Source organism: Entelurus aequoreus, linkage group LG08 (genome assembly GCF_033978785.1).
Source record: "Entelurus aequoreus isolate RoL-2023_Sb linkage group LG08, RoL_Eaeq_v1.1, whole genome shotgun sequence".
NCBI lineage: Eukaryota > Metazoa > Chordata > Actinopteri > Syngnathiformes > Syngnathidae > Entelurus > Entelurus aequoreus.
The window spans coordinates 31,155,570-31,167,063 of NC_084738.1; the positions used below are offsets into that span (position 1 = coordinate 31,155,570).

Consider the following 11,494-nt stretch of genomic DNA (forward strand, 5'->3'; position numbering starts at 1 on the left):
ATCAATATAGCTCTTGTCTCAAAGTAGGTGTACTGTCACGACCTGTCACATCAGGCCTTGACTTATTTTGAGTTTTTTGCTGTTTTCCTGTGTGTACTGTTCTAGTTCTTGTTTTGCGCTTGGTGGCTTTTTCTCTTTTTTTGGTATTTTCCTGTAGAAGTTTCATGTCTTCCTTTGGGCGATATTTCCCGCATCTGCTTTGTTTTAGCAATCAAGAATATTTCAGTTGCTTTTATCCTTCTTTGTGTGGACATTGTTGATTGTCATGTCATGTTCGGATGTACATTGTGTACGCTGTCTTTGTTCCACAGTAAGTCTTTGCTGTCGTCCAGCATTCTGTTTTTGTTTACTTTGCAGCCAGTTCAGTTTTAGTTTTGTTCTGCATAGCTTCAATGCCTTTTCTTAGGAGCACTTACCTTTTGTTTATTTTTGGTTTAAGCATTAGACACCTTTTTCCCTGCACGCTGCCTCCCGCTGTTTCCAACATCTACAAAGCAATTAGCTACCGGCTGCCACCTACTGATATGGAAGAGTATTACACGGTTACTCTGCCGAGCTCTCGACCGCACAGACACTCAACAACAATACATAATTTGCTGACTATAATTAATGGTTTGCAAAAAATATTTTTAACCCAAAAAGGTGAAATTAGATTATCCCCCACGGCGCACCAGACTGTATCTCGCGGCACACTAGTGGTTGAAAAACACTGTTCTAACAGACATTTCCGCCACGTTAAAACAAGGAAATATGCTAACAGCTCATCACCATGATCAAATTCAAATTAATCGCGAACAATGATCTACTACTTGAAAGACATCCTTACTTAAAGGCTCGCTTCAAGATTAGAGTTAACCCAATCCAAGGTATTCACACTTTGGATTGGGCACTGTATGTATTCCATATAACTGGGATGCACATTCTTCAAGCAGGCTTTGTCAAAGTCCCCAGCCACAAAAAATGCTCATTCTTGATGGGCCTGCATCTGCTTGTTGATAGCATCATGCAGTAGAAAGAGGGCTAAGATTACATTAGCTTGGGGGGGTATGTAAACAGCTGTTAGAATTACTGGTAGGTACTACTGTAATGGCCTCTAGATCCGGTGTAGGTTTTTTTACAGTTTGTCCTCCAGTCGTTGAGTGTGTATATGCACAGCACTCCCCCTCTGCTCTTACAGGAGTAATTGATGCGATGAAAGCGGTGCAGACTGCGGCCTTTTAGCTAAACAGCTATGTCCGGGATGAGCAGGTGTAACCACGATTCTGGAAATAATAGCTATCTTGAACCCTGTTGTTGCTCGTCACTGTGAGCCCGGAGTCAAATTATGACCAAAGCACCATCATTAACGTTATGTAGATCACAAGGAAGTGTTTTTAATGTAGAAAAAAATCACAATATGATACTGTATTTATAATATTGCAATTACTAAAATTGGTGTTTGCATGGATGAAAGAACAAATCTCAAATCACTTATTATGTCATGCCTGAGCATACCTGCAGTCTTAATTCCTATGTGGGACATTCAAAGCTGTAATTATAGGTAACATCATACTTGCCAACCCTCCCGTTTTTAGCGGGAGAATCCCGGTATTCAGTGCCTCTCCCGACAACCTCCCGGCAGAGATTTTCTCCCGACAAACTCCCGATATTCAGCCGGAGCTGGAGGCCACGCCCCCTCCAGCTCAATGCGGACCTGAGACTGAGTGGGGACAGCCTGTTCTCACGTCCGCTTTCCCACAATATAAACAGCTTGCCTGCCCAATGACGTCATAACATCTAGGGCTTTTAGAGAGTAGCGTGGACAACTGCGCACACAACAAAGAGACGAAGCAGAAGAACGAGGAAATTACAGACATGGCGACGCCGTCGACGAGCAAAATGAAGACATATGCTTGCAAGTTCCAAAACGAATGGAAACAAGAATTTCAGTTCATCCAGGACAGTTCGAAGGGGAAGGTGTATGTTGCCTGTAAATATGTAGAACAGACTTCTCCATTGAACACGGTGGCCGAAATGATATACTCATCATGAACGGAGAAGTTAAACAGGACAATACTGCCATCTAATGGATAGCCACCGGAACACTGGAAGTCAAGTATTTATTTTATGTAAATAAAATAAATATATATATATATATATATATATATATATATATATATATATATATATATATATATATATATATATATATATATATATATATATATATATATACTGTATATATATATATATATATATATAGCTAGAATTCACTGAAAGTCAAGTATTTCATATATATATATATATATATGAAATACTCGAGTTGGTGAATTCTAGCTGTAAATAACCACGCCCCCCCCCCCCCCCCCCCCACACACACACACACACACACACACACACACACACCTTACCCCCCACCTCCCGATATTGGAGGTGTCAAGGTTGGCAAGTATGGGTAACATAGTCACATAGTTGCATTTGTCTGTTCTGAAAAGACAGGTATATAGATTCTACTGTGCAAAAACCGGCATTCACAAGAAACACAATTACATTGATAATAACACAAGAATATCATTCAGCACGGTGCAAACCTTCACCAAGGTCAAAATACCTTTGTCGTTGCGGCAGTGTTCTCCATCTTCTTAGTCTTTGATTTGGGCTATTCACATTCATTCATTCAAACAAAAACTTGTTTTTATTTCCCACAGGGTGTAATTGCCGACCCTCACATTGCCTTGGCCCTTGCTTCAGAGTCAAAGCTGGTCAAAGAGAAAGCAGAGGATATGCCAGATCCATTTTCTGAATCCCAAGCCATCAAGATAGGTAGAGCTGCACCTCTCTCAGGCAAGCCATCCTTCATATACCCACACAAAAGAGATAAGTATTACATGATATAAGCAACATGTGTACTTGTTTGCTTACTAGTGAAAACATTCAAATCAAACTTCTCTGATGGCTTCTTTTCTTTCTGATATTTCTGACGTTTGTGTTTGTATATGTATACCCTATCTCTTTTTCTAATACTCTAACAAGCTCAATCAACTGGGGGGTTTTGACTTTTATTTTGCAATTAAGCATACACACTGGATGCAGCACATATGAGCACCTGAACACTTACCGTTAATGGAGTCAACCAAGGAGGACTCGTCCGGGGGGAGCAAGAAGGGGGATCTAAAATTCCTTTTATTTTTTAATTTAAAAGTTGCTAAGTATGCCCACAACATCCATGATATTTATATACACAGGTGTCAGGGCCAAATATGCAAATTTGTAAAAAGTGTAATCTAATTTGTGTCTGCACAAATAAAGTCTCCCCCTTCTAAATACTTTACCCCGGGTGAACATCTGGTGCTTTTAGCTACTAAAATGTGAAACATTGTCATTGTTTTAAATTTTTGTCACATATTCAATCCATAATGCATTAGAAAACTGTTAATAACTTAAAGGACTAAGGTGCCGTCTTTAACAACATATTTCATGGTGCATGTAGGTGGTATTTATGCCAAAAGCAATAGGAGAATGTCGAGATGGTTATCAATGACTATACATGTTAAAATATCTGAACTGACCTTGCTGCTTAGATTTTAAAAGTAATGTCTATATCCATATTTATATATCTGTACTTGCCCATAGCACAACCTTTTTAAAATCACTATCAAAAAGCTTCCATTTTTCATGAAGGGGCATTTGCAAATAACCACTTGATGACTGCTAAAGTGTCTTTCTCTAAGTTGCCACCTGCGCCACAAAATGTAGCTAACTGCCAACCTGCTGCAGGTTATTACAAGTGCTGACGGTTCACGTCTTCTACTAAACAACATTCAGACCCGAGAGGAAACTGTATTACCATGACAACCTTTGTACTACCAGCCACAAAGGCTGATTAGAGCCTCAGGCCTCACATTGTCACTAGTAATGTGATGTTGAGTGCTACATTCAACACTATTTCACGCATGCTGTGGGAAGAGAATTACAGTAAATGTGACAGGATAACATTTTGAGTGCTGCTAACTGCAGGTGTATAGCCTTAGGCTTTTTGGTAAGTATTATCTATTAGTGTGTTCATTGAGATGAAGTTTATTTAGGCATGCAGGGTGATACTATTGCCTGTTCAGTACATCAGTCACATCAATAAAAACACGTCAGCCTGTTAATTAGCAGTAGGGTTGCAAAATCCCGGGGATATTCAAAGTTGGAAAGTTTCCATGGGAGTTAACGGGAATATATGGAAACTAACGGGAATTAACTGGAAATTAATGGGAATAAACATTGAATGCAACATTTTAGATCTTGCAGCATGATTATTAGCTAAAACAACCTGATGTAAGGCAAATTCAGTAGAATTTCAACCCTTCACTGTGCCATACTTGCCAACCCTCACAAATTTTCCGGGAGACTCCCGATTTTCAGTGCCTCTCCCGAAAATCTCCCAGGACAACCATTCTCACGAATTTCTTCCGATTTCGAGCCAGACTTAAGGCACGCCCCCTCCAGGTCCGTGCGGACCTGAGTGAGGACAGCCTGTCGTCACGTCCGCTTGGCCAACCAAAAAGTAACCACAGAACACTAGTGTTCTGTGGTTACTTTTTGGTTGGCCAACGGTTTACGTTGTATTGCGCACCCTGACAGCAAGTATGGGAGTCGGTTCTGAAGTATCAAGTAAAGAGACGTAACTTCATCACCTCGCCTGGTTATTGACTCCAACCCAGAATATTACACTGCCCATACCTATGCCCCTTCAAAGGCTGTGCTACTGGCTGCAAAGCATTGCACTTTCAAATACAACAATGAGTAGAGAGGAGTGTTATGTGTGTATATGTGTAAATAAATGAACACTGAAATTCAAGTATTTATTTTATTTATATGTATATATATATAATAAAATACATATATATATATACCGTAATTTCCGGACTATAAGCCGCTACTTTTTCCCCTCGTTCTGGTCCCTGCGGCTTATACAAGGGTGCGGCTTATTTACGGCCTGTTCTTCTCCGACACCGACAAAGAGGATTTCGGTGGTTTTAGTACGCAGGAGGAAGACGATGACACAATGATTAAAGACTGACTTTTCATATACCGGTAGGCTGGTTATTTTGATAACGTACAGGCGAGCACTTTGTATTACTTTGCACCGTTGTATTATTTGTACTCTGCACGAATGCTGTTCGCCATGTCAAAGATGTGAAAGTTTGATTGAATGATTGAAAGATTTATTGTTAATAAATGGGACGCTTTGCGTTCCCAAACAGTCATCTCTGTCCCGACAATCCCCTCCGTGGTAGCAGGAACCCCTATATACTACGGTAATTACACATCAAAACCCTGCGGCTTATATATGGAGCAATCTGTATTTTCCCCTAAATTTAGCTGGTGCGGCTTATAGTCAGGTGTGGCTTATAGTCCGGAAATTACGGTATATATATATATATATATATATATATATATATATATATATATATATATATATATATATATATATATATATATACAGCTAGAATTCTAGCTATAAATATACTCTTCTCCCCTTAACCCCCCCCCAAAAAAAAAAATCTCCCGAATTTGGAGGTCTCAAGGTTGGCAAGTATGTACTGTGCATTCCTCCATCACATGTGCAGTGCATTCTTTCATCACATGCACAGATAATTCCCAGCATGCTACACACTGCAGCAGGGGTATTGAGGCCACACTAGTATTTGAGCCCAAGGACTTCATCCTGTCAGGTAAGTTTTACTTACCTGACTGGATGATATTACTGCGGTAAATATATTTGATCTATGGTTTTTAAGTTTAATAGAGGTGTAATTGCTTGTTACTGTATGACTGTAGACTACTCCGGCAGACTTCCACTCAAGCTAGCTAGCTGTTCCTGTACTTGTTAAATTATTTTGGGGCCAATATCTCTAGCTAGCTAGGTTTATGTACCACCACAGTCTCATAATGAACCGAAAATATTTGTCTGTTAGCCGTAATGCTAACTTTCTTAATGTTAAATCCCATTCAATTATGCTAACAATGATAGCGATCCGAATTTACCTTTTTTGTGATCTGTAAAGTTCAACTAGCAAATACTAAATCAAAACGTGTAGTTTCCTCTGCCTTCTGTTCTGCTAGCCATTCTGTTGTCATACAAGAATGTAGGTTATACCTTGATTTAGCATGCTAATTGAGTGTTCATTTATTCATCTAGCCTATTTCTATTAATTTGTCCATCAGTAAAATATTTTTAAAGACTACTCCAATTGTTTAGCTGACTATTTATATCTGTGTGTGGCATTGCTTTAGTGTTTTACAAGAATAAATAAATACAAACAGAATAATGCCACGTACACCATCTGATGTGTGGAGACATTTCACCCCAACCAATGTAGGCGGAAAACTGTGTACATTTACAAATACTGTGCAAAGAGCTACGTCAAAAATGCCACAAAGATGCAGCAGCATATAGACAAGTGCCCAATAATATATAATTATTGTAATTCCCCATTCATTCCCGTATATTTCCATTAATTCCCATGGACGGTGTCCAACTTTGAATAAGCAAAAAATGGTCAATATTTCCAAACTTAACTTCCCCTGGTAAATTTCCGGAAATTTACCGGAAACTTTCCACCCCTTTGCAACCCTAATTAGCAGTTAAGATGCCCATGCCATAACGCTGCCTCCACCATGTTTGATACATGTTGTGGTATGCTTAAGATCACGAGCTGCTCATTTCCTTTTCCCACATTTTTTTGCATAATGCCGATACAAGTTGGTATTGGTTTCATGTGTCTAAATAATCAGATTCTACAGCACGGGATGTTTTTCAAGATGTTGTTTGACTTTCCTGTTCTTGGATGTTACATTGGTTGGCACCTTAAGGGTATCTTTTGACAGTGATTGGTCAAACTTCTTTAGAGTATTTCTGTCTTCTCTTTGTTTTTCTCTGCATTCATTCAATTTAGTTCTGATTCATTGCATTAGTGTTGCACACTCAAATCATCGTAAACACATTGTCTGTTTTTTTCCATTGTATTGTTGGATCTTTTACATTTTGAAATCTTATGCTGTGTTTTGCAAGTATAGAGATGATTGGTGGTGGGTTTCTCCATATTTCATGTTGGGGTTATCCTCTCCCTGATTTAAACGTTGTCTCTCAACTCACTTTTTTCAGCCATCATAGAAGAACAACAATTTTTTATTTAATAAATGTGTGGTATATGAAAGTAGATGGTATGTATTGCCTACCTGTAATCTCTTCAATCCAAAAAGCTTTTCTTCATCTACTTACTTTACCTTCTTGTTCTAGGAAGCTGTAATGTTCTTTTAAGTGGTACAATTATAAGTTGGCGAATGACTCATTTTAGGAACCTAGATACACCTAAAGAATGATTGTTTTTTTTGGAAATGGCAACTTGATAAGTAAAAATGAAGACTCACCTGAATACAGTAAGTTGTTGTTGTCAACACGCACTTTAGTAAAGCAGTAGGTGGCAGGACCACTTCACCAGCTGACATTTCTAAATAGCTAAACGCATATAAAAATGTATAGTAAAACCTCCTGTAATAACATCTACTGAATATGTACTAATCGGAATTCAACCAGTATTGTAAAGCAGCATTTGAAAGTTTCCAAAAAAATACAAAATAAAAATACCGCCTTGAATATTACCATGTGAGACCTCAGCAAATCCTAAAAATTGCTTAGTACAACATGGTTGAATCAACAACGATAATAAAACGGAATGTACCGAAAGTAACCCGCAATTAGCCTTTATGTGAAGCCACCTGTCTTTCACAAAATAGGTAATGCCAACAATTAAGATTGCAAAAATGATCGCACAAATGTTCAGCTCACTCAGGAGATCTGGGTTATCTACTTTTTCACATGATGAAATATCTGGCTTCTACACGTCTTAACTGATTGAAACCATTCCAACGTCAAATTGTTAATCTCATACAGGTCATTCAGGTGATCTGTTTTTCACATTTCAAAGCTTGTTACTTTTTTGTTAACAAACATCCAATTGATGCGGTTATATTTTCACGACTTAATCAATTCATACCTTTAAAAATCCTGCATTAATTCTACATTTCAACATCATTTTGAACAGCTTCAACTCTGCAGTATTCACATGCAAATTGTTTCAGAAATTACATTATCTTATTTGAGTTGTAAAATTATCTATAATTGCCTGCAGCTATTTCGCCTCTGTCTCCTGACACACTATAAAGCAGTGGTCTCCAATTTTCATCATTATATGAGCCACTTTGACAAAATAACAGGGAAGACGAGCTATTTGTGTTTTATTTAAATAACTGGCAACGTCTATAGTGTACTTAACTTACAAAGCAGAAGTCCGCTCAAAGAGTGCAATCATTGGGTTTGTGTTATTTTGTGATAATGTGTCATTAAATAGATGCATAATGTCTGAATTGAACAGCTATAAAATACTAAAAGTTAAAACAAATTTTTTGGAGCCTTTGGTGAGCAATTCAAAATCAGGTGGCGAGCTACTGGTCGTACACAAGCTACCTATTGTAGAACCCTGTTATAAAGTGGTGATGACTGTCCCAGTTTGGCATATTTTAATGTTATTACACTAGAGTTGTGCAATTAAAGACCATATGTGATATAAATGATACACATTTGGCAGATAGGGCTTTTAATACTATTGATATATCGTGATAATGCATGTTGATGACACATTCTAGCTGTGTCCTGCAAATATGACAGCGGCGAACGTAGTCATGCTCAATGCAATGTAGCATCCTTACTAGCGTGTCAGCGGCTAACGTCCCTCGACAGTGCAGCTTCTAAATCACTAATCTTCTCCTCCATGGTGGCAAAAAAAGTATGATCACGAGAGGACAGGAAATAGCTAAACATGTTCGGAGGATATGCTAACCGCTAAGCTAGCCCTTGAGTTTAAACAAAGGTGGGCGGATCGATACAAATACTGACACTGACAATACTAGGTACAGTATCAGTATATGGTCAATACTACAGTGATCAGATCGATTGTTTTATCCCAAAATGTTTTTTTTTGTTTTTGTAATTGTTTACAAATTCAGGAAACAAGAGGCAATATTCGTTTAGCTATGTTGAATTACTGACTATGTTATTTATTTTGTGTGTGTCATAAAAAGGAATACGTAAATAATTTGAATATTAATTGATATTGTCGATTTAGGATGAACTTTGGTATGGCCAAATCTGCCCCTGTTACTACTTACTACTGGCTCAATAACCAAATTTGTAGTATAGGCCAAAACTAGTGTTGCATTTTAACAGAAAATGTAGATGGAACCATGCTACAACAGAAAGTAACCTGCTAATAACAATAGAATAACAAGTAGATGAATAATAGTTTTGAGAACGTAATACAACTGGAAATTACGTATTGTTACCACATAGGTCAGCAGCTAAATTAGAAGCATTTGTAACAAGTTTTGAAATTGTTTGATTATCATTTATAAGCCAAATAGTATATTGTGATATATATCGTTACCGCAAGAGGCTGAAATATAACACACAATATAGATTTTAGGCCATATAAGTTGAAGCTTAATAATAGTCTCGATCATCACCAAAAAAAACTTTAAAATACAAACACAAACATAACATCAGTTCAAACAAGATCGCTTAGTAGTTATTGCACTTGCTCACCTCCTCAAATTGATACTTGGCTTGTACAAAATTTCAAAACGACACAAGCTCTTGAAATGTAAAATATTTGATTGGGTATTTACTAGGGCTGTGAATCTTTGGGTGTCCCACGATTCGATTCAATATCGATTCTTGGGGTCACGATTCAATTCAAAATCGATTTTTTTTTCAATTCAACACGATTCTCGATTCAAAAACGATTTTTTCCCAATTCAAAAGGATTCTCTATTCATTCAATACATAGGATTTCAGCCGGATCTACCCCAGTCAGCTGACATGCAAGCCGAGTAGTAGATTTTTGTAAAAAGCTTTTATAATTGCAAAGGACAATGTTTTATCAACTGATTGCAATAATGTAAATTTGTTTTAATTATTAAATGAACCAAAAATATGACTTATTTTATCTTTGTGAAAATATTGGACACAGTGTGTTGTCAAGCTTATGAGATGCGATGCAAGTAAGTGTAAGCCACTGTGACACTATATTTTTTTTTATTTTTTTTTATAAATGTCTAATGATAATGTCAATGAAGGATTTTTAATCACTACTATGTTGAAATTGTAACTAATATTGATACTGTTGTTGATAATATTCATTTTTGTTTCACTACTTTTGGTTTGTTCTGTGTCGTGTTTGTGTCTCCTCTCAATTGCTCTGTTTATTGCAGTTCTGAGTGTTGCTGGGTCGGGTTTGGTTTTGGAATTGGATTGCATTGTTATGGTATTGCTGTGTATTATTTTGTTGGATTGATTATTTAAAAAAAAAAAAAAAAATAGATTTTTTAAAAATGAGAATCGATTCTGAATCGCAAAACGTGAGAATCACGATTGGAATTCGAATCTATTTTTTCCCACACCCCTAGTATTTACTAAAGGTTGAATTGGCTGAGTAACAATATGATATAATGATGTTTTGCCAACAAATCATTTTTTTTATCCATCAATATTTTAGAAAAAAAAAAACATTAACAAAATATTTCACAATCTTTAGGGAACAGAAAAAAGAATTGGCAATTTATTGAAAGTTTATACACTTTAAAAATATGTATAAATCCCAATAGGGCTTGAATGATTTTGAGTGCACCACTGTGTTGTTGATTTGAGTTTGAATTTTTTTGAAGCCAATATAGGTCTAAGAACCTGCAAGTGTCTTGTTTTCTTTTTCTCAGCTTAGATACCGTACTAACACAACCTTTCCACAAAATGGTCTTGAAAAATGGTCTGAAACCTGGCAGTAAATAGTATAGCTGCTAATTAATAATATGTATAGTCAATGCAAAGTGTTACTGTGCATTCATGTCATGTTAAAAAACAAAAAGAAAATAAAGATTGTATGTGTAGGTTATCATTGTACCATTAAAACAATACATTGGTATATAAGTATCTAGTCTTACCAGTTGTTACGTCATTGCTCTATTATTTTCAGCTTTGATCACCTTGGTTCTCAAACCAATGTTTACATTGTACTCAAACAAAAATAGGCCCAACTATTTTCACATTTTGTGTTTTGATTGTGTAGGATCTCTTTAAACATGCTACTGTAATTATGAATTTTTAAAACTTGTAATAATGTATGGTAACAATAGTGTTGTATAAACCAAGATAGTGTGAGTGTGAAATTACACCATGAACTTTCAGTGTTAGCCACAAAAGGCAGTTTTGAGACAGGGGCTAAGAAGTATGTACTTTTATTATATGATTGTTTACCCAAGATGCCAAGATTGAGAACGTAAAGCACAAAGGAGATTACAAAAAAAAAGGCCAGTTGAATACATGAGCTCAAAGTGAACAAATGACCCTTCGGAAACAGCTGCTTGCATGGATGGAGGCCTGCTTTGTCCCTGCAAAGCACTTCTCAATTTG

At 36.9% G+C, this 11,494-nt stretch overlaps 1 protein-coding gene across 2 annotated transcripts in view; it reads left to right on the forward strand.

Annotated features, from left to right (window-relative positions):
• The window catches only part of LOC133655779 (zinc transporter ZIP11-like), a 157,762-nt gene that overhangs the window by 105,204 nt on the left and 41,064 nt on the right, over positions 1-11,494 (forward strand). Inside the window, exon 5 of one of the 2 annotated variants that reach the window (XM_062056247.1) lies at positions 2,688-2,823. In XM_062056247.1, coding sequence (XP_061912231.1) covers positions 2,688-2,823 — 136 coding nt within the window. The remainder of the gene's footprint in view (positions 1-2,687; positions 2,824-11,494) is intronic. The other variant, XM_062056248.1, reaches the window with a different exon arrangement.